The sequence below is a fragment of the Portunus trituberculatus genome, chromosome 30 (assembly GCF_017591435.1).
Source record: "Portunus trituberculatus isolate SZX2019 chromosome 30, ASM1759143v1, whole genome shotgun sequence".
In the NCBI taxonomy this organism is placed as follows: domain Eukaryota; kingdom Metazoa; phylum Arthropoda; class Malacostraca; order Decapoda; family Portunidae; genus Portunus; species Portunus trituberculatus.
Window position 1 is genome coordinate 6946911 of NC_059284.1, and position 24813 is coordinate 6971723.

Consider the following 24813-nt stretch of genomic DNA (forward strand, 5'->3'; position numbering starts at 1 on the left):
TGGGTCTTTCGTCTGTGAGAAATTAGAGCCAAGGAAATATCAACTGACTGGAAAATGGTGGAAAATGTGATGGGTGAGTGACTGGGATGGTGTCAATATAGTGCAAGGAAACTGGATGATATGTTCAGAATTGCTGTTTATGGTAAATGTGTCCGTTATTAAGCTGGGATGAGCTTGAATTGTAGAATGATACAATTATAAGATGCCTGTGAGAAATAAGAACTAAGGAAATAGCGGGGTGGTGATTGGTTGTTTCATTAGTGTTCGGACTGCTTCGAATGACCACTGAAATTGATCTTGATGTATGTAGTGCAGTCGGCTCCCTACTTCACAAAGCAGTTTTCCTATCTATATCTCTAACTAAATTGTCATCTTCTATACATTTCCATTGAAGGTCTCATTGGTAATAATAGTGGCCTCCGACGTGTATTCTTGGCCTCCTGTCCCTCTTCCCTACCCACGCTTTTCACTCGCATTATCTCTCTTATCCCCACACTCCTCCGCTCTCTCTCTCTCTCTCTCTCTCTCTCTCTCTCTCTCTCAATTATTTATTTCTAAGGAATAATTAAATGAAAAACCGAAAACCTACGAATACTTTGAAATGACAGTTCAGTTACTTAACAAAGGTTGATATAATGTAATCTGTGTAAATTGTCGCTCAGACAGCGCCTTAGTCTTTTTTTTTTTTTTATCCAACTTTCTCTCCAGAAGGTAATCCATTGACCAAAGGATGTGATAGCGTCTTACCGCCCTCTTCATGCACTGTGGTGTGTGTGTGTGTGTGTGTGTGTGTGTGTGTGTGTGTGTGTGTGTTTTACCTATTTGTGATTACAGGGCCTGAGCCGTAGCTCTCTATGTCCTGTCTCTTTGTCCACACTTGTCCAATTTTTCTTTCAATTGACTGACACTCGCCGCACACACCACATCCACGCTCAGTTTGTTCCATGCATCAATGCTCCGATACGGGAAGCTATACTTCTTGATGTCGCTCGTGCAGGAGTCCTTCAGTATTTTCTTTGGGTGTCCTCTTAGGTAAATACTGGATGCCATCGTGATCAGGTTCTCCCTATCCAATATGTCCACTCCATGTACTATTTTGAACATTGTTATCATATCCCCTCTGACTCTTCTTTCTTCCAACATGCTTAATTCCAGCCTATTTAACCTCTCCTCATACGGTACCTCCTTAAAGTCTGGTATCATTCTTGTTGCTAACCTCTGCACTCTTTCCAGTTTCTTGACATGTTTCTTCATGTATGGTGACCAAATTACTGATGCATATTCCAACTGTGGCCTAATCAGGGTGGTCAATATTTTCTTTATCATGTTCCCATCCAGGTAATTAAATGCCCATCCTATACTTTGGAGCATGCTGTACGTTTTTCCAAATATTCTATTAATGTGCTTTTCTGGAGACAGATTACTCTGTACAGTCACTCCCAAGTCTTTTTCTTCACTGACTTCAATTACAGTCTTCCCCCAGCTGGTAGTCTTTATATGGTCTATATTTACTTCTACCCATTCTCATTACACAGCTTTTGTTGGTATTGAATTCCATTTGCCACGTCCTGCTCCATTCATATATTTTGTCCAAGTCCTTCTGCAGTATATTACAGTCATGCATATTCCTCACTCTCCTCATAATCTTTGCATCATCTGCAAACATATTCATATAACTTCTCACTCCCTCTGGCATGTCATTTATATAGATCAGGAACATGATGGGACCAAGTACCGAACCTTGGGGAACTCCACTGGTTACCTTCCTCCACTCTGACTTCACTCCCATCACTACCGTCCTCATTTCTCTACCTGTCAAATAATTTCTCATCCACTCCGCCAGATTTCCCCTTATTCCTTCGATACTACTTAACTTCCACATCAATCTGTTATGTGGTACTTTATCAAATGCTTTTTTTTAAATCTAGGTATACACAATCAACCCATCCATCCCTCTCTTGTAAAATATCGACCACTCTTGAGTAGAAACATAGCAAATTTGATACACACGATTTCCTTTTTCTAAAGCCAAACTGTTTCTCACTTAGTATTTCTTTGTTTTCCAGGAACTCACACCACTTGCTTTTGATCACTTCTGTGTGTGTGTGTGTGTGTGTGTGTGTGTGTGTGTGTGTGTGTGTGTGTGTGTGTGTGTTATATTGTAAAAAATAAATAATTAAATAAGTTCTGAACATTTAGGAGAGAGAGAGAGAGAGAGAGAGAGAGAGAGAGAGAGAGAATTAAAACAACACACTGTCTTCTAGTTTCCCTCCAGAAGCATGTTATATTTCCTCCATATCTATAGTTACTTCCAGCCGCCGCCTCCACCACATATTTTCCTCCATATTTTATCAGCGAGCGGCTGGCGGTGAACGGTGAGTGGTGGGCATGCAGAGGCAGACATAGCAGTAATGGTGGGGCATGATGAAATACTGTAGGTATTGTTTTTTTTTTATGTGTGTAAGGAATTTATGTATTAATTTGTCTCTAAAACATTGAAAAATATCATCTTTAAAAACCTGTGCAACTGCAAGGAGAGCCCTTAGAATGAAGTGGAAATGCAGCACTGGTTTTAGAAAAAAACTGACTCAAATCTGCAAGTATTTTTAGCTTAGATGATTCAACACTAATACTGTTTTAGTATTAATCTAACTTCACTTTGGTGACCACATCCATGATTAGCAGCTCACTATCACTAACTCGGCAACTAATGACCTAACTTTTGAACTGCTGACGTCACACACCTTTAGTAGCCCTTACTTAACTGATCATTAGGCCATTATCAGAGTAATGCTCTAGCTAACTGCTCCTTTTATTTATTCTCTGCACTTACAATAGGACTTACCATAATGAAATGAGTAAACAGCCAGTTACTGCATTCTGCCCCTTGCACCCGACATCTACCTCCGTCGCCAAGCACTTCTAGGATATTGGTTCAGTTCAGATGATTGTTGGTGTTGCATAGATATCCGTTTTTGCTGATGTGTTTTAGTTTCGGCTTTTTGTCCAGATCTGTAGCTAATTATTCAATTTTTTTTTTTTTACTTGGTCTTATTTAAAAAAAAATCATTTTCTAATGTGATGTTCTTCATTTTCTGGATAAAGATGCTGGGCTGTGTAGGAGGAATTGGTTCAAGTCTTTTTTTTCTAGCTCCACACATTGCATGTTTTGTTGATTGGTCTTGAAATCATCCTGTCTCCAATGTGTAAGTTGTTAGTTGTGCATCTGAATAATGACCCATGCTTCTCTATTGTCACATTTGTTTCTGATTCTCTCTCTCTCTCTCTCTCTCTCTCTCTCTCTCTCTCTCTCTCTCTCTCTCTCTCTCTCTCTCTCTCTCTCTCTCTCTCTCTCTCTCTCTCTGTTCCTAATACATATTCAGACTAAATTTTTCTCTCAGTTCTTGTTTCTACATTTGTGTGTCCAATTCCCAAATTTCCTTACTTCATTCATCATTGCTTAAATTTTCACTTCTAATTCTTACTATTTTCCTATCTTCTATTAACCCTTTTATCTATCCATTCTGTTTATTTGCCATTCTCATTTTTTCTACTTGTATGTATTCTTCCTTTTTTTCAACATTCCATATTTTATGTAATTTTTCTTTCCCATATATTGTGCTCCAATAATCTTCTATCTCTGTAGTTACGTTATCCATTACAATTTTCTTATCATTATTGTAAACATTATCCATCACACAGTTTGTTTCCTTTTTATTTTTCCTGCTTTTAACTTTCTGATATATTTCCAAGCATTTTTGCCATGGCTTTTATCTACCTTTATTTCTTTTAACTTTACAGTGGACCTTCGGACTTGGAACACCTTGGACTTGGAACAGTTAGGACTTGGAACAAAAATTTTAACAATTTTGACCCTCGGAGTTGGAAATTCAGATTTGGAACAACCTGAAGACGGCTTAATCTGGTGAATCCAGGTAATGCTAGCACCGATGGCAGAAGGTAAACAACAGTTCCCTCTTTGTTTTGATTCCATGCTGTCACCTTTCATTTATTCCCAGCTATGGTCAGGACATTTGACCAGTTTTTCAGTTTACCAGAGTCAGTTAACCAGAGAGAATGGTTGAGTAATATTTTGTTTAAGTACACTGATCTCGTAACTAACAAAAATATTTAACTACTGTAGTGACAAGGTGTAGCAGATGTAAAACATAGAATCCACTTAGAACTAACTGACTATGCTAATGGTAGTGCTGCCACCACCCAATATGTTCTTAATACCTGGTTAAGTGACACTTACCCTAAAGCTTGCCACCAAGAGGTATATAAATAATGTTAATTTTACATAGTTCAAGTCTTATTAAAATTTAGGGTCTTGGAATGGATTAAAATAATTTACATTATTTCCTATGGGAAAAACAGTTTTGGATATGGAACAATTCGGACACAGAACAGCTTTCTGGAATTAAATATATTTGAAGTCCGAGATTCAATATTCGATTGTCTTAATAGTCAAACTTTTCAATACTCAAACACAAAAGTTCGATTTAATACTTGAAAAAATACCTGATAGTTGAACATCCACACATGTGGTTGTAAACAAAGGCTCCTTAAGGCAGTTTTTCACCGGAGATGAGGCACACAATGCATGCGATGCGAAGCTGCATGGCTTAGAATTGCCTTAGTGTATTTCCAATAGGAGTGTTCACATCGGATGCAAAACTTGGAGACGCAGATCATCCACACACGTGTACAGATTCTAAGATTGCTGGGCAGACGATTTTTTGGCCATAGCATTGATGACTCATGCTTTCTTGGGACTCGGCCTTCTTTCTCTTTTTTTAATTTCTTTTTTAGGTTTAAAACCATGTCTTTCAGCTCATCATCTGCTGCCTTCTTTTTCTGTATCTCCTCACTTATATTAGTAATGTCTGTACTAATCCTCTCACCTTCTGTGTGGCTTCTTGCTGTTCTTTTGCTATCCTGAGTGCTCCACACTTGGATTATACTGCTTTCCTGTTTTTTTCAATCTTACTGCTCATTGTAGAACTCTTCTCTCATTTTCTCTTTCTTCATGGTTATTCTTCCATACATCACTACATGACTGTCATACAACTTTGAGCTTACCTTCTGTTAGCCCTTCACATTCCTAGTTGCCACACCTGGTACACTTAGCTCCTCCATCCTCCCCCTAGTGATTGCACACCAAACAAACCTCCTTGTGCCTCCTCACTTTAGAAGGCTCAATAAGGAGGAGCTATGTGGTAATTGAGGGTAGTTAACTAACTCTGCATGTCCTTATCCTTGATCCACGATCCTGTGAACTTGTATTGTAGGCATATGCCATTGTTTTAGGCTGATTTTCGATAAGCCCAGACAGACCAACTGTTGTTCACGCACACCAAGTCTGTTTACCTTCCTCAACTTACAGCGAACTATTCATCCATTACCTTGTCTTCCTGTTAACTGGCTGCATACAGAGTTGCCACCTTCCTAATTTTTAAATGTCAATTTCTTTCATTATCTAATGCCTTACATAGATACAGATAGACAGACAGAGGCAAAGAGAAATAAATATTTCTTCATAATGACGTTAGTTGTTGCAGTACTTTGCAATGTTTGTAATAGCTAAACAATGGGTAAAAATGTAAATCAGTGATGAAAAATAAGATATTTATCCTGCAGACTGCTTTAGAATAATGAGACAAGATAAATGAGAAACACAAGAAACAAGTAATAGATACGTATTGATGAGACTGGAAACCCACTAGTCATGAGGGAGTCAAAGAAAAAAACAGCCGAGATAGTTTTTTTTTTGTGTGTAGGTGTGATTTCATTAACAAGAAACATTTTCTACAGTAGTTTCCTAAAGTTGTTTGCCTAAAGATGTCTTGCTAATAGATTGGGTAACATTGATATGAAATGAAATGCTAAGTGTCAATGTATATAACTTACCTATCAGCAATGTCTTTCCTAAGGCATACTTGCGTTTGTCACTGCCTTCTGCAACACTACTTTTATAGGTATTTGCTTTCCATGTCATCACAACCATATTCACCCAATCTTGACTGTTATATCCACCCAAGTTAACTTACCCATTACCTCCACTGTACAGTATCATATGGACACTTGTTTAATGTTGGCTGAAAGTCACCATATGTTCACATTTTTAATATATTGCTTGATTTAGTAATTGCTACTCACATTGCAACGAGTAGACTACTGAGCTCTGATTTGTAGTGTTAGTGGAAGTTGCTAGATAAGTATAAATTTCTTCTTTTATGGAGGGTAAGTGGGGAAGTAAGGATGTGTGAAATGACTAAACTGCTGATACTTTGAAGATTGGGAGCTGATCATCTGACCTGTCACTACTCCTGCATGCCTGCTTTAACCTGAATGCCTGGTTGCCTTACTATGATGTATCTTGGTGTTGGTTGCAAATAGTTGATCCTTCCTGCAATCTACCTCCAGTGTAACACTGCTAGAGAGAGAGATACCTTTAATACCAGGTATAGTCTGTGAAAGTAGATATAAACAGTAGTACTAATAATTGTATTTAACGTTTCCTTTTTTTAAGAATACACAGGCAATACTATGGCAGTAGTCTTCCCCTCCAGTCATGGAGGGCCCGGTCAGATCATGTGTTCATCCTCACATGCGGGAATATCATCTATATCTTTCCCCTCCCAATAATATGTACAATAGAATGTTATGTATAAAAAAGTAGGTAAAAGAACACTCAAGTATATTTCAAAGGAAATGCATTGTAAAAATGCCAATTTCTGTATAAAAATGGAAATAAGGGAACAGCTTCACTTTTGTATATCTACCAAAATTACAGATGTAGCCTGAATAATTAAACACCATCAGAGTCACTGTGACATCAACATCCATAAAATGCTTCAGTATAATTCCATGGACTCTAAGCTGACTGTCACATTGCTGCTGCTTCATGTTATCACAAGTTTCTCACACAATATTGAGGTGAAGTAGTATTTCTCATTCTATACACACCAACCATTCACACTTGAATAATGGAACAGTACACACTTATACCTCCCAATAGTATGTATTCTTCTATTTTAGAATTATGTACATTATTTACAATATTAAAGGAAAATATATAAAGTCAGTAGCAATATAGAATTTGGCAACTCTGGGCAGGAAGAGTAAAATGTTCAAGCTATTAAATTCAAAAGCTTGTGTCCAAAATCTTGAGAATTAAATAAAATAATATGAAGATGCTTTAAAAGGGGTGGTGTCCTCTTAGCTCTCAGGCACTTAAGCTAAGGACACTGGAAAGCTTGGCTTTGGTTTAACTCAACTCACACCAAACACACACACAGGCACACACACACGTACTGTGCAGTATTTCGTCTCGGAGCAGCAGCTGCTTAGGTCTGCTAGCTGAATGAACACTTGACAGCAAGAGCTTCAAAGCAACAAAACACATCAATCTACCATATCAGTGAACCCCATTAAAGCTTTCAGCCATTTTACCCATTCATAAATATATACATATTAAAGTAATTTGGAAGAACTTGAACCTGGAAGTTCTATTCCTCCTCATACATTATATTTGTGCACCATGTGTTATAATCTAGTATAGATCTCTGCAGTTTCAATGCAAAAGAAAAAGGTCTTAAATGAACAGCTTATTGTATACACAGCACAAACATCAGGCATTCAAAATAATTTTTATAATATACTTAAAGTAATCAATGATTATAAATTGATGGAGGAAAATAAGCTTCCTATAATGTTATATATTCAGCTCATAGTCCATTTTCCATCACACACAGATGCCATCAATGTACAGATTAGGAACCATGCCATGCTCTCTGTAGACCCAGTTTGAATCAACAGGAGTAGCAAATGCTGGCTATTTTATCTAAAATAGTAGAAAGATGTCTCTTTTTCATTTCCAGTTTATATCTATTTCAAAATTGTTTATGCTGTATTACGAAAAGAGCAATGTATAATCACTTACATTTCTATTTATGTAGTCTGATGAAAGTCCCCCAAAACTCAGTGAAAATTAAACTTCAATCAGAACCACTTATCTGGCGAGTAGACGCCAGGACTGACTAGACCCCACCATATTTACCCGTCTTCCCTCACGCCCCCAGACTCAGACCATCTCACTATCCAGCACACCCTCTGCTACCCTGCTTGCTGACATGTGCCCCTGTCTTGATTCCATTTGGTTCTTCTCTGTGGCATTGCCAATCCACTCTGTGACAGACCACATTAGTTTTCTTAGATGTTTGACTTCAAGGGGTTCTCCATGTTTTCTATGGAAGCAGCATCTGAATCTTGCTGTGGACTGGAATAGTTTGCAGCTTCTTGCAGTATCATTAACATACTCAGCTGGGAATGATAAGAAAATATATATTATTAGTATGGAAATCCAAATATTTAAGCATTATGACAATTCTGAAAAATTTCTATTACATATAAAATATTATATAATTTCTTAAGAACACATTAAAAAGGGAGTTTAAGTCTTTTGACTTCAGGATGAAAATCATTATATATATATATATATATATATATATATATATATATATATATATATATATATATATATATATATATATATATATATATTTCTCAATATAATTCCTCATCTATCCACAGAACAGTTGCCTTAGAATAATCAGTAAAAGTCAGCTGAGCAATTGCAAAGTCCATATAATTTCTATTTGCTTGCTGCTAAAGTCAAAGATTCTTTATTCTGAGCTGATTGTGACAACTCTATATATAGTATCAGAATTCCCACTGCTAGGCTTTTAGTATCTATTTACTACTCAATTCACTTTGCAGGATACACAAGAGAAGATGAGCAGCTGATTGGGCACTGTGCTGAAGTATCTAACACACTCAAACTAAGAGTTGCAGATACAGAAGAAAGTGTGATAACCACTACACTACAGAGATGCACTGCACACCGAATAATTCCTCTTACCAGTGGGTCATTTTCTCCCTGATTGTCATTCTTAAACTTATCCTGGGTGGTGGAGGAGACTGTGGCAGCCAGAGTGTCATATCCCACATCTTCAGGACGCAGGGACAGTAAGGCTTGGGGTCCAGCGTGGCTGCTTGGTGGCCATGGGTATGTCTCCGTGATCCATGTGGTTGGGTCCTGTGGGGAGGTGTTCACATAACTAGTGGCACCAGTTGATGCTTAGTCTCTCACTGTGTTTCACTCATATTAATGATGCTTTTTTTCTTAGCCATGAATAATAATTGAGAATTAGTCACTTAGTACTAGAGAGGATGGTTCTTAGGTCATATAGGGAAAAGCCTCAAGACAGATGGTACTCAGCCTGAAGGGAAGAGGTCTCAGGTTGTTTGGTGTTCAAAACACTTAAGTACCTACTTGATCCCCAAAATATCTGTACATTAAAATGTCATGAATATAGCACTATCTAATATAGTGTTCAGCAACACATCCACAACTTCCTAAAACATATCCCCTCATTCACTAAACCACTTTCAATCTATTTACTCACTCATCCATAAACAAGCTGGGTGGATGGATAAATGAGTGGATATGATTGAGTAGATGGATGGATGTGTTGAATAAGTAATAGATGGCATAGTAAACATTATATTGGTGTCCATGGATCTACATGCTGCCCTAATGAAGCCTGTTGTCAAGACATGCAGTCCACATGTCTGAGTCTAGAGACATTCTGGTGAGCATGTAATTAAGGTAGCAAGCGTCCTAAGGTCTAGCTGTACTCAGGGTGATCTGTCTTGAGAACCATATGACCTGAGTATCACCTACCCCAATACCAAGTGACTGTAAACCCAAATAATTTTCTGATGTCATTCTCATTTTAAGGCAATAATAGTCTACATACCTCCCAAGTAGATCTTTTTCCATAGAGCTGAAGTCCTTCCCTGACTGCCTCCACAAGGTAAGGTACCAAGGAGTAGTTCCACAAGTCTGTGAACCAAACCTGTGAACCTTCCAGAGAGCCAGGGCAGGACAGGAAGAGGCGAGGCCCTGAACAAAAAAGCATAAGTATAAAGATTGTTGTAGAATTGCCATGAGGTTCTGTTGTAACTTAACACAGAGAACTCAATGTACTCAGAAGAATCCTTTATTGTGGACATAATGCAATTAGAGAATGTAGTAAAACCTGGCATATAAGAAAGAAAATCCTTACCAATGGTGACATCTGAGGAGGAATGCGTTTCCAGGAATTTGTTAATATGACTCCAGCAGCGTGGCAGCCAGTCCAGGACCTGCTGCAGACGGGGCAGGCGAGAGCCAGCCTCCACCTCCACCTGGGTGAGGCGGCGGCGAGCCACACGCCCCACTAGGCCCTTCACTGGCTCCATGTGGTTGGCCATCAGGACCCATCTGTGTGTGGCACAAGTGACAACTCTGAAGGCAACTGCTCTACTCTCATACTTTACGGTGATATTTGGAAAAAAATGGTCTTTCCGAACAGTACAAGATACTCATACTACTTTCAAGTAAGGCTTTAATTTTTTTTTAGAGAAAAAAAAAAAAAAAAAATTTTTAAATATTCAACTTTTCAATTTGTACACAGTGTGAGACAACCACAAAGGCAATAAAACTGCAGCACACCTGAAGTTGTGGTGCAACTGAAGGTTTGTGGTGGAACACGATGTCGTCTGGTTCATGGTACCAATGATGTATGGACACTGGGTGTACTTGGCACTCAGGAAGCCGTTGAACACATCAGTCAGTGCCCCAGCATGGTGCAAGTTGTCCAGGATGATGACCAAGGGCAGGTCGGCACTGTTGTTCTCACACTGATCACTAATGTGGGACAGGTAAGCTCCCAGGTCCTTGCCAGTCTTATGATCAACACTAAAAATGAAACAGAAGTTTTTAGCTACATACTAAATTTATAGGTGGTTTTATTATAAAACAATTTACTTAAACTACGTAGTTTTAGACATGTCTATATCTAGACAAATGTGTAGAGTGAGTGGTAGGGAAACAAGCTGATGCAAGGTATGTATTATATTGCTTGAAGTTTCAGTTCTTCAGAAAGAACAAGTTACAAGTGGATGGCATGGCAATATATATACACAGAAGCAACTCAGCCTGCAGGTCCATACTGCAGAACGGGCCATGATTGACAGAAGCCATACAAGGTGAGCCTGGCTGCATTTGTCTTGGCCCACAGTCAGGCTTATATTATCCAGCTTTTGCCAATCATGGCCCTGCAGGCTGAGCTGCTTCTCTATATATACATGGCCATGCCACTTGTCTATAACTCATTCTTTCTGAAGACAATTGTAAAACTTAAATGTCAAGGAATATAGTACATACTTTAGCATCAGCATGTGTTTCCCTACTATACACATATAAACTACTAGAATTATACTAAACATGACAATGAGTATTCACTATGAAGAATCTTTAAAGGTGTCATGCAGTACGTACTTGAATGTTGCAATATATCCTGGCGATGGATCCTTCTCCATGCGAGTCACCAAATACTCAGCCAATTTCTGTGCCAAGTACGTCTTTCCTGTCCCCGATGGTCCACAGAGGATGATCCTGCGGTGCTCAGTGAGAAGGGACACATACCTCTGTACTATTGACTTGGGGATCATTGTTTCAAAGGCCAAAGCATCAACATGGTTAATATTGGCCCCCTTCAGGATGAGCTTGATGGCCATCACTTCCCCGACTAAATATCCGTAAGGCAAGAGTTCGGGAGACTCGGGGTGGCGGCCTCTGGAGATCTCGCCGATGTGGTAGGAGAGGATGGAGTCTGCACTCAAGCCAAGGTTTGACACTGGGTCCACTCTCAAGATGTACTCCTTGAAAATTCTCTTTACAAGACTGTCTAACATGTCCCACTTGGTCTTACCACTTACTGAAATAGCACCTATGATACACTCACTCCCCTGCAGCCCATCGATGGGATTTACATATTTGTCATAGTCACCGTGGCAGCCCATGTACACAGTAATACTAACTCTCTTTCCATCTTTATCACTAGGGTCAATTAGAATCACATCAGTGGAGTCTGGCATAGTCACTTCCTCGCCCAGGCTGAGTCTCTGTTCTATGGAGTCTGACACTGGCAGGGAGCTTTGAGAAGAATTTAGGGATTTGGAGGACATCAGTCTGTGTAATCTATCATTGTCCTGCTTTAAAGATATCATTTCTGATCTCATCTTGCTTAGAGTTTCCTTCAGGGACTCCAGCTGGTGAGCTGAGGACAAGGCTTCCAGGCGAATGTCCGTCAGAACCATGTCCTTCTCCTGCAGCTGGCACTTCAGGTTTTCTACGTCTTCTTCTTTTACTTGCTCTTTACACATACTGAAACACAAATACAAGTTTTAAGAGAAATGCAGCATGTGAGAACTTTAATGATACCATTAAAGCTAGTTGTGAACTCATTGATTGTCCCCCTTTTCCCCCCTTTGTGTCTCACAATTCAAGGGGTGCCAGTCACAGCCTGCCCTCTGAAGACAACTCTCCTCCTTCACACAAAACTACATGCACTTACTGCACACACACACCTTTCAGTAAGATTGAAAAATGGTACCAACACCAATCTTGAAGTCCCTTTCTGGGGATTGTATCATAAATGTCCCCAGGTTGGATTTTACTCTTATCATCTTATGGTAATGATCATAAATGATAATACCCAAATGATCTTTCTTCATTAACTTTGCAACATTAGCCGTCTTGGATTTAATTTTCAATCTGTAGAACACCTTCTCTACTAAACCTCATCAAAACACATGTTTCTGAGACAACTAAAGCTGGATGTTGCATGTATGTGTACAACAACTGGATTTCCTCTCATGCCCATTTTGAATCTTCCCAGTTTTCCACCATTTGGCTTTGACCCAAAAGTCACTAACTAAGTTTATCTGAGAGATTTCAAGACATTTATCTCTTTTTTTGGGCTAACTATCTCAGACCTGCAAGAGGACTGGCACCTAAAAAGGCCTTTTTGTTGTTTTATGTTGCACTTGGCCAGCTTTCCCCTTACATAAAAGATCCTCCCCAACACTCCTCAGACATATTTACTCACCTTGTAGTGGACTGACAGTCAAGTTCCACAGGTTCCCCATTAGCACGCTGAAGTTGAGGTGATGCAGGGGCTGAAGAGTCTCCTCTCTCCATCCCCTCAATGTCTGACACGGAGCCACCCGACACTCCCTGCTTGCTCTTCTTGTGGCCACGTGAGAATGCTTTGCTGAATGAACTGCGGAGCTGCATTGTAAAAAGAAAAATAATTAATTAATGGTGTCTTATGGCTGTGCATTTCAGATTTTTAATGTAATCCAAGAAAGTAATGGCCGAGAGATATATCATGTAGATTTGTGGACCTGAGGTGGGGAAACTTATATCGAGTAACTCAAGGAGACAATAAACGTTATTACTATAAATAAAATGTACAGCCGTCTCTTAGATAAAGGTGAAGTAGAATTGTAAATTATTGATCACATTATAAGCTATAATAAAAAAATTCCTGAGTAATAAAGTATGGACTCACCCATCCTTTCTTTTTTCCTGACTTGGAGCCATCACTCTTGTCGTGGTTGGAGGTGTGGGAGGCGGCAGAACAGGCCGAGGAGATGCTGGACACAGACTCCACCGACGTTCCTCGCACCAACTTGCCGCCTATATAGAATTATAAGCATGTGTAAAAATTTGAAGTATTTTCCATAAACCAATAATTATTTTGTTTTTAATAACAAAAATAATGAGGCAAAATCATAGAAAACTAAAATATGCAAAGTAGCACACTAAATGAAGGCATTTAATGGTTTGACTCAGTATTAGTTAACTAAAACAAAGGGATTGGCACTATATTTTTAGTGAATGAGAATGTTTTACTACACAAATGCATGTTTAAAAAACTAAGCAAAATTCAGCTTTTAGTTGATCTAAATATCAATATTAGTAATAATAGTTTTTAGAATATTAATTACACTCAATTTCAAACCAAAACTTTTAAGATAAATCTATTCAAGTAACTGGAAATTTCTTACAAATTACACTATGTACGACATTGACAGCACAAACATGCACAACTGTATGTTAATCTTCTCGTATACACAAAAACTAGTTTTGTACAACTTACATACATTAGTATAAGCAAAGTTGTTTTTACCAGCAAGCACTGTACTTTTCAAAAGATTTGAAATACCAAAGCAAAAAGTAAGTGAAAACAAAGCTCTTTCCCACCCAAAAAAACAAAAAACAAAATGCATGGCAACTAAGGAAGTAACAAAGCATACAAAAATTAGGTCTTCAATGGAGGCAGAAGGGAGGAGTCAAGGGGAGGGAAGAGAGGGAGGTCAGGAGCCCCATAGTCTACTGTCACCCATGCCTGACAACTTTCACAGGATGCTCAGTTTTGTTGATTCAACAAGCAGATCTTTTCCCTTGAGATTTGAGGCTACAGTGAGTATGTTTTGCCAAAGTACATCAGCTTCAGCTTAAGAAGTAGAGAGAAGAGTGCCTGTTTGCTTGCTTGCTTGCTTGCTTGCTTGTCAAAAACATGATCAAGTCTCACCAGCTTCAGTAAATTCACACACTACAAGGTCTTTACAATTCCCCGTAAAAGTGTGCCTGCGAGCAACATCATGAGAGGGTTTCTCAGGCGAGTTGGATCGACTCCCGCTGGTGGTAACATTGAGCACAGAACAGGAGGCTATGTTGGGAGGGTGCTGGGAATGGTGGTGCCTGGTGGGGGAAGGGGTGGAGTGGAGGTGGTGGTGGTGGTGGTGGTGGTGATGGCAGTCAGGGGACGTACTTTGCAGGCAGGCCACTGTCAGCCCGGCATCTACACTCTGCTGACGGAGGGCTTCTATTGTTTTCCGGAGTTCCATTACTTCCGAGTCCTGAATATGTGCACATAAGTAAATATTCACAATAAGCTATACCAATACTCATTTCTAATTTTTAACCCATCACATTTACTTTAAATAACTTGCTTTTCTTGCTAAAACATATAACTGAAGTCCTTTCTTTGCAATTATGTATATATGTATGTATAAAATACTGTTTTATATATATATATATATATATATATATATATATATATATATATATATATATATATATATATATATATATATGGCTGTGTTCTTAAAATAGTTATTTGTCCATTATAAATTTGTAATGAAAATATCCTCAAAGTAAGACATAGTTCAAACCTTCTGCTCAGAGGAGGCTGTGAGCTGCTGCAGTCGGTTGGTCATGTTGGTCAGGGATTGCTCAAAGGCAGCAACCATGTGTGCCTAGAACAGATAATGTACAGTTATGTCTTGTGGTGGTCATGTGAGACACTATCATCATCAAAATTATCTCGATGTATTTTAAAAGCAAAGCAAAATTTGGGAGAACTGCTAAAATCCATAATTTAGAGGATGAAACACTGTCCTAATAAGAAAACTGATACATTCCATTGAAACCCTGGTACAGCATTGAAATTCCCAAAAATATCATTGTTCAAATACCATCAAACACTATATGACAACACACACACACACACACACACACACTGCATGCACTCAAAACATACATTAGTAGTGAGTTGGTTGGTGAGAGTTCCAACTTTATCTTGAGCCTCAGCCAAGTCCTTCCGCAGCTTCCTAATCTCAGCAGCCTGCTTCTCTTCCTGTGAGCTGTACAGTGATGAGGATGATGATACAAGGGACAGTGAAGAGCCATGACCTGGAAAAAGAAAAGAACTCTGAGTGGGATATAGAACATTCAATTATACTCCAGTAATGGGTGTTCAGGGTCAGTATCATAAAATGTTTTGTATCTCACCATGGGTATTTTCAAAGGCCACAGAGATGATTAGGTGGATTCTCAAAGAATATTCCTCCAGCTGATGGTACAGAAACCTTTCTATGTCACTAGAACCATAAAAACATTTCTAAGAAATTTGTCACATCAACTAGAACCCATGGAAGTACTGAAGGTGTGTAAATATGTTACACCAAGACACTTACACTCGTCATCCTTGGAGGTTCTAGGTATGACAGTGGAGTAGTAAGGGGAGCCTCTGACAGTGTTGAGGGGGGAGATAGGCAGCCTGGCACCACCGGGAGGCGTGGGGCTGGTGGGCTGCGATGCGTGGCTTTCCCGCCCACTGCTGCTGTACAGCTTCTCGGACTTTGTGGATCTGAGGTGGGGAGACTCGTACCATGTAATTCACTGAGACTACAGATGTTACTTAAAACTCTACAGCTTTTCTATGATAAAAGTTAAGCAATTTTGTAAATAATTGATCTATATTATGAGCTACAATTAAAAAATACTTTCAATAACAAAATAAATACAGCAAACTTTTCACTTCACTGGCAAGAACTCTTGTCAGCAGTGTTTTTCTTTTTACATGCAAATAAAGAAAAGAAAAAAATCAGCATGTGAATTAAAAAAAAAAAAACTATTTTATGTACTGAAACTATAATGGTTAACTGCTGTCAGAAGACAAAACATCTTACATGAAAATAAAATATAAGCAAAAGCAAGCTCATGTTTGCTGAAAGGCAGTGAGTGACAAGCCATGCTGAGAAAGCTTCATTATCAGTTTGTCACCAGTGTGTCTCAGCTTACCTTATTTCTATTGTCTGGACATGTAGTACACAGAACATAGTGCTACTCAATAAAGGAATGTAGGTACAAATATTGTCCATAACCATATACAAAACTTTTGGGGAGACAAAAGACAAACAAACAAACAAACAAACAAACACACACACACACACACACACACACACACACACACACACACACACACACACAGCAATGTCTATGAGACAAGATACAAAATGACTGTACCTACTGAAGCAGGCCAAACTTAGAACCACATACTGAAAAGTGCATCAAAAGCTTTTCCTGCTTAAAGAATAAACTTATGACTATGACTAAACCAAACTTGTTTTCACTACATTTTAACAGGTCTGATAAAGTACTGCTAAATAATAATAATAAAAAAAAAAAGTAATCAAACAGCAGTAAAAAGAAATTAATGCATTTCTCAATAGGAGGACTCAGTGTTCCATTGTGGCCTGAAGCCTACAAGTGATCTAGGAAGCAGAGATAAACCATACCTAGGGAAGGTCCGTTCAATAAGATGGCTGCGAAGGGCACAAAGTTTTGTTAATGGTGTTAGTGATGACGGTTTACACTTAAAAAAAATTGGCTTATTTTTAGGCATGCAAATCAACCATTGTTCTGGGGGCAGGATTGATATCATACACAGCAATGAAACAATTTAAACTCTGTTGGTGGCTAATCCATGCTGTGGTAAACATTAATATATAAATTCAGGGTTAGTTCATTCATAAACAATCTTCTCTTTTAAAGTACATTCCACCCTGACTGATTTTGTTCAAACTGCAAACAGTGAAAATGCAGATTGTACAAAAGCTAAGAATGCTGAATATACAAAAAACCTATAGCATAGGTTTCTTGAATTGTAACTATTATAAAAAATCATCAATTGCAATTCAGGTGCAACTTTTTGAAGTGCCAATCTCTGTAAGCTTTCATTCTTCAAGTTTCCAAAATCAAGTCAATTCAGCACAAAATCAAAGAAGATGAGGACACTGTAATCATTCACCAGCTGTGTGATTTACAAAAACACCACAGAATGATGAGGGATGCACACATTCTGTGCAGACATCACAGCACAAGACACTGACCACCCTGATCCCTTCCACTACTCTGTCTGAGCTGGCATGGTTGTGTGTTGACAGAAGGTGAATGAATGCATGATGTATGCAATATCATGGCTACTTGAATAGCTTTTCTAAATAAATAAATTGATTCCAGAAAATTAGTGAATATATATGTCACATAAATACAGTGTGCTGCCAAATGTTAAATCAAGTGCATGATAAATTAATCTTCCTTAATATTCATTGCATTCACAATCACAGCTAGAACTTTTCAGTGAATCTGTACTAGCACATATACAACATTCCAGTATATGAAATTTGAGGTATTATAAAAACTAATAATCAGTGACAAAGCTGATGCTCTTGGAGCCAGTGTAGCACATGGTTAGACTCACAAAAATGAAAATACATTCTTTATACACACAATAGCATAGACAAGTCACATCTCAGAGACCAGGGCATCAACGGGGTGGAGAGAATGGTATGAATCATAGCAAAATAAAATGTTTGATTACCTAACACTATTGGAGCGAGCAAGTCTAGGGGAGGGTGAGGAGGAGAGTTCTCGCTGGTGCATCATGAGGCGGGCCTGGGTGAGGCTGGTGGCCCGAGCGTGCTGGATCTGTGCAGCTATACTCGAGGCACTAGAGCTTATGCTCTCCATACTCTCTGCTTCTGTCAGACTGCCACCCAATGGTCTGGTTTGATTTAAGGAAGCAGAGAAGCTGAATCACCTTGAGCTACTCACACACAAAAATCAAATGTTCTGAATAATAATAATCACAATCAATGTTGCAGAGGTGAAGTGTGTGTGCAGTTTTCATGTAAAAAGGCAAAAAGTGAATTACTGAATATTACAACACTTTAAAGCCAGCAAGAGTATGCTTCCAGTGATCAAGAGAAGGTGCAAAGAACTCACACAGAAGCAATAAGCCAGAAGCCACTTACCTCGTGGGCGCTGATGCCACCGAGCCAGCATAGTTGCTCCTGGACACCCAGGAGTATGGGCTGCTGTAGGGACTCCCGCCATACTGCAACTCAGCGTAATTGGAATACGGAGAGTCGCTCAAGGAGCCATCGGTGGGCTTGATGCGTGGGCTCCTCTCCCTGTAGTATGGAGATGGGTACTGAGCATACTCCCCTACGTGAACCTTGCCATATGGAGACTGCATGATTCTCTCCCGCACACTCTGTGATAGCTGGGCTGCCACAGGGCCATTGAGGGAATAGGATTTGAGCTGGTACTTTCTGCCAAGTGAGCCTGAGGAATATTCCCCATCGCTGTGCACACCACTGGACATGTAGTGTAAGTCACTTGTGGTCTGCGTTCCTCCTGATACCTTCAATTTGGTTCTTGGCCTCTCTAAACTATGACTAGAACTTTCATGATGAGAAGAGCTGCCTCCTGTGCTGTCGTCTTTGATTCCTTTGCTTCCCTTGGTGCTCCCAGTGCTGGCAACACTTCCAGAGCTGGTTGTTCTTTTACCATTGTATCCAAAGTGACTTGGAGCAGTCTTGGGGTTTTGCAGTTTTTTCGAGTCACCATTAAGCTGTGCACTCAAACCTCCTACCCCTCTGTCTCTGCTACTTCTTTCTCCTTCTCTCTTCTTTTCCCCACTGGTTCCCTTCTTCTCTACCTTCCTGGATCCTGCAGAGCCTGAGCCCGAGGGCCCTGAGCCGCTGCCGAGAGGTGCGCTGCCCGGGCCACCAGACTGAGGAGATCCTAAGTTTGATTTCTTGTGGTCCATCTTCCTGGAGCTTCCACTTGATGGGTCCATGCCTCTCTGTAGCTCTCTAGCTGAACGTTCCAAGCTTCCCTTACCATTTTCAACATATTTTTTCCACTGTGTATTTGATATTTGTCTGAAAGAAAAAGTTGCTATTGTCCATAATTCTGTTCCATGCAATATCATGTATCTAAAGATTGTGAGGTCTGAAGGGAGACTTCAGTGTTTCACAATCCTTACTATACAGCATTGCATTATGTAGTGTGCCTTGGTGGTGATCTTTTTTCACATGCTGTGGTGCCCTGGTTGAATTAAGGCAATTACCAACACCTAACAAGTGTACACCTGTTGAGTCAATAGTAAGGTTTGTGCCTAAGGCTTTGCAAGTTTCAGCCCTATTAGTCTGCAAGGCTTCTGACAAAGATATATATGTATGGCATTAGTGGCTAGGTTAGAGATCATGTGACAAATTCCAGATATTATTGAAGCTAATACGAAGTGCAACTCACTTGAAGGCACTATTGTCTGTCTGCTGAGAGCTCTCTGTCTTCTTGACGTGCGCTCGACTGGACACCACTTTGTACATGCCCGATGGGTCCACCCCCATGGCCACCTTGCGGGATGGTGACCCACTCAGGCCCACTGGCAACTTCAGCCCAACTTCCTTCATGCTACGGCTCTGTAATACAATCTGATATTAGCTCTACTTATCACCACAAAGAGTTACAAGATCAATAGTAAAATTAATTCAACTTTGTCCAACTTTCTTCATACTATGGATCTGTATTACAATCTGATACATATTAGCTTCCTGGGCCAATGATAGGTGACAAGGCTAATAATGGTATAAATCAAGGTTCACATGCTGAGCTCATAAATCACTCTTCCCCCTGTGCAGGTGGAGTGACCAGGAGTACAAGTACAAAGGCACTAATACATTTTTTGGTACAAAAGCACAAATATATTTTTATAACCTTGCAGCTGTTATATGTCAAAGATTATTCCTGTGCCAACGGTTTGCACATGTGGTCTCTTTAATAACAATAACTCCCTGCCTTCATATCAGCTTTTCAATGCTTATATGGAACCTAAAGGGAACAGCAATACATAACTTATTTACATTCAGGTAAGAAAAACATTACATAATTATTACTCCTCAGGGATGGAAACCAGTTGCAGAGAGAGAGAGAGAGAGAGAGAGAGAGAGAGAGAGAGAGAGAGAGAGAGAGAGAGAGAGCTTGTTCCAGTTAAGTTCTTTGGTCAATGCCCGAAGAAAATACACCTAACAAGCCTAACCCATGTGCAAGATCTCACTTAGACAAAGACCTAAATATCCACAGGTGATAATCAACAGATGTACCCAATGCTTCGATTTGGAGCACCAGTGATGGACAAGTATCACTGACAGGTTTCCATTGACAACCGTCACTGGCTCAATCAAAGCTGCAGGCGTGGGTCTGTGGGGGCTACATTGAGAGAGAGCAATATGCATGAATAAATTATTGTTTCTGATTTTATGACATGCGGGATTAATCAATAAATATTACCCTCCCAAAATAAATAAATGCACATTATCGAAATAGCTACCTGGAATTTTCATGTGGGGCAAAGCTACATTCAGTTAACCAATCTCACTGCTGGATCTTTCATTATATTTATTTGTCAGTGTGACTGGCAAATAAAAGGTCAAGGGTAAAAATAAAATGCTCAGCTCAAAACTTGTGGGGAAATTGTCTATACCTTACTATACGCTGCTCACCAATAACAACAACGCTCACCACAGCCGCTCCATCCTAACAAGTCTCTTGCGCTTCCGGTGTAGCGGTGAAATAACTAAAAGAAGCCTGAAATCACGGTAAGAGCAGTGGACATCCATGGCGGAAGCAGTTTTGCAAAATGATAAAAAACTTACGTGGTTCATCCTCTCTCTTGAGAAACAGATGCAATACTAATACTGTAAAGTAACTCCCAGCATGGCGGGCTCTCATTCGACGTCCAACAGCAGAACGTCTGTGATTGGTTATGCTGTGATACGTCATTAAGTAACTACCTGTATGGCGAGCTCTCATTGGACGTCCGTAACACATGATTTATAAAGACCACAAATTCCACCATACTAAATAAATCAGCCACAAGGAGAAGGGGAGGAAGACTGAGGAAAACTGCCACGCGGTGATGATTTTTTCCAAAGCATTACTACAAACTAATACAAGCCTTCCACATGAAAGAGAAACTTCATGAACGCGACGTAAAGTGAGTAAATTACCACAACCGTGTCTTGTGCCACCGACAAGGATCAACAGTAAACATTAACCGTGAACTTAATAAACCGATAATATAAATCTCTAGTGTACCTAACCTAACTTCTGGAAAAAGCAGTTAAGATAATTAGCTAGCCTTGCCTTCACTCCATGACCTTCAAATTTGGTAGCCATCCTGTAAGCTTGTCGCCAGGTGTGTGTGTGTTTGGTCCATAGAAGCGTTGATCGCTACCCTCTTTTGCACACTGCTTCCTCCACGCCACAACAACCACGAGGCGCAGGTGAGGAAAAGGTACAGACCCGTAAACCTTGATAATCCGATAATCCAATACGGAGAGGGAGATAGAAAAAAAAGCACGCATCCTTTGAGGCTTCCCAGCACCATTATCACATTAATAACAACACGGTCACAAATAAATAGCCGCAAATTATTGACGGTGAGCGCATCCACCATGTCATCTACTACAATAGTAGGCCAGTACGTTAACAGTAAAACTCAACAGTTGTTAACATAAGGAGTTATTGTGGTGAAATTCTAAACGCAAAATTTCGCTTGAGTCAGCTGCGAGATAAACGACGCAGTATGGCGCATTTTTCAAAACTGCAACAGAAACACGAGCCGCAAACCTATTAATACCACGTGCTATGGCCAGACACACACACACCATGCAACTCATCACTCACTCCCTGCCAGCCGCTCATGTCATCGTTCACTAGTTTCAGCATGTCAATATACGACCCAGACACCACTGACAAGAACTACTGCTAGGAACGTCAGCGGCGGGACACTCAAACACAAGGCTTGCATCACACGACAAGAACAAAGTAAAAAAAAGGTCACACACACGCACACACTATGATAACGTTTTGTACCAGCTGGCTTAGGTATATCTGGAAGGCAAACGAAAGTGAGAGCAATGTCTGATAAATCGATAGCAGGCATTTACATCCGTGGCCAGTGTTGTTGTCCACTTTAACGGAGGCAGAAAGTGGTTCGCCGTTGTGGAGAACAGCTCACAAGTTTCCTACTACTGTGTGTGTGTGTGTGTGTGTGTGTGTGTGTGTGTGTGTGTGTGTGTGTGTGTGTGTGTGTGTGACTCATAGTATTACTGTCTGCTGTGACTTACATGGATGGCGAGCTGTCAAGTAGCTGGTGTTTATGACTGCTGTGATAGGACTCGACTCAAGTACGATATTAGAGGCAGAGGAGGAGGGAACTCACATTCTAATAGTTAATGGTAGGATATTAATGGTGACGGCAGTGGAGACTCACCTTCTGGTACGCGGGATGGTCTGAGGAGAGCGAGGTGGACAGCATATCCTCGGCAGACATCTCGTTCAAAGTGTCGCTCACGCCGGAACTCAGACTGCTGCTGTCGTCGAAACTGCGGGAAGAAACATAGGCATGAGTAACGCCTTAAATGATGGGGAGTATGTTTAGTTTGCGTGGGAAAGGCTGGTGCTACAGGCGTCAGGCTCCACGGTAGCACACATTAAGGAGATTTTCGAGGCAAGGAAGGTAAAAAGAAATAACTCCATGCTTAGAATACTTACTTCTCTGTAACTCGTAGGTAAGAAAGGGGATCAAATGGACACACACACACACACACACACACACACACTAAAGTTCCTAGGTACAGAGCCACAAAGGGTTCCGTGGCACACCTGGAAGTGACCCGCCGCATCCCGTGCACCTCAATGGGGACACACACCCGGTTAGTCTCCTGGGAGCAGCGAGTTACTCTCACCCTGATTTCCCTCGCGATGTGGACGTTCCCTTAAGCTCAGTACTTCATTAGACTTGACATTAATGGGTCTGAGAAGCCGTGCAAACCGCTCCTCCCTCTCCCCTTCACTACGCATTAATCTGAAGGAACACACGGGCCCGCTCAGCTGTCTCCTGAAGGTAACTAGATTCACATACTGCTGCTGCGCCAGGAGACTCAGTTAGGCACCGCTTCACGGACACAATGATGTGGGATTACTGCTGCAGACATGCTCGTCAACAAAAGCGTGGACACACACACAAGCAAAAGCAGAATCATTACTAAAACCTGCTTGCAGACACAACATGGATGCCGGTATATTGAAACACTTTGCCCTCACCATGATTATTATATATATATATATATATATATATATATATATATATATATATATATATATATATATATATATATATATATATATATATATATATATATATATATATATATATATATATATATATATATATATATATATATATATATATATATATATATATATATATATATATATATATATATATATATATATATATATATATATATATATATATATATATATATATATATATATATATATATATATATATACATATACATATATATACATATACATACATATACATATATATACATATATATATATATATATATATATATATATATATATATATATATATATATATATATATATATATATATATATACATACGTACTTACACGAGTGTTTCTCTTCCTACTTATGTAAAATTTCTTGATTCGTCTCTAGAACACTAAAAATAAACACCATTAAAAATCAACTAAGACTTTTAAAACTTGATGTGCGACGCAGAAGCGTTTCAGGATATGAAGATGGTATCTCGTGCAGGAACAAGTTTCTTCAAAAAGTCTTGCCAGAGGAGTTTGGATGGAGATATTCAGTGTTTAGACGGCACGGGCATGATTCCAAGCGATTTGTGCCTAACTCTACTTAAGCCTAAGGGAAGCCGACACAAAGCCAGGGTTTATGGTTGGTCAGCAGTCAGAAACGGCACCGCGCATGCGCCCAAAGCAATAATTTCAGTGGCACAATCTCAGTCCATCTCTCTCACTCACTTTCTCTCAACCATAACTCTTGCCAGGCTGAAGACGTGGCGCACCGGCTCACCAAACCCATCCATCTCAGGGACAATGGTGCTGAAGACTGCTACTACAACAATTACTACTACTACTACTACTACTACTACTACTACTACTACTACTACTACTACTACTACTACTACTACTACTACTTCTACTACTACTACTACTACTACTACTACTACTACTACTACTACTACTACTACTTCTACTACTACTACTACTACTACTACTACAACTACTTCTACTACTACTACTACTACAACTACTACTACTGCAACTACTACTACTACTACTACTACTACTGCTGCCGAGTTCGAATAA

General features: G+C 39.7%; 1 protein-coding gene and 1 long non-coding RNA gene across 2 annotated transcripts in view; one reads left to right on the plus strand and one right to left on the minus strand.

The window, feature by feature from the left end:
• Positions 1-3383: 3383 nt before the first annotated feature.
• On the plus strand, positions 3384-11532 carry LOC123510811. The gene is made up of 2 exons (XR_006676606.1): positions 3384-3960; positions 8785-11532. It is a non-coding gene; the product is annotated as an uncharacterized LOC123510811 (long non-coding RNA).
• The window catches only part of LOC123510804 (neuron navigator 3-like), a 700801-nt gene continuing 682674 nt past the window's right edge, over positions 6687-24813 (minus strand). The window contains 17 exon segments of the mRNA XM_045266186.1: positions 6687-8328; positions 8927-9103; positions 9828-9973; positions 10137-10333; positions 10565-10810; positions 11393-12280; positions 13005-13186; positions 13470-13597; positions 14736-14823; positions 15139-15222; positions 15507-15658; positions 15943-16115; positions 17047-17073; positions 18132-18314; positions 18565-19479; positions 19853-20022; positions 22878-22989. Of these exon segments, the coding sequence (XP_045122121.1) occupies positions 8218-8328; positions 8927-9103; positions 9828-9973; positions 10137-10333; positions 10565-10810; positions 11393-12280; positions 13005-13186; positions 13470-13597; positions 14736-14823; positions 15139-15222; positions 15507-15658; positions 15943-16115; positions 17047-17073; positions 18132-18314; positions 18565-19479; positions 19853-20022; positions 22878-22989 (3979 nt within the window). The 3' untranslated portion in view covers positions 6687-8217.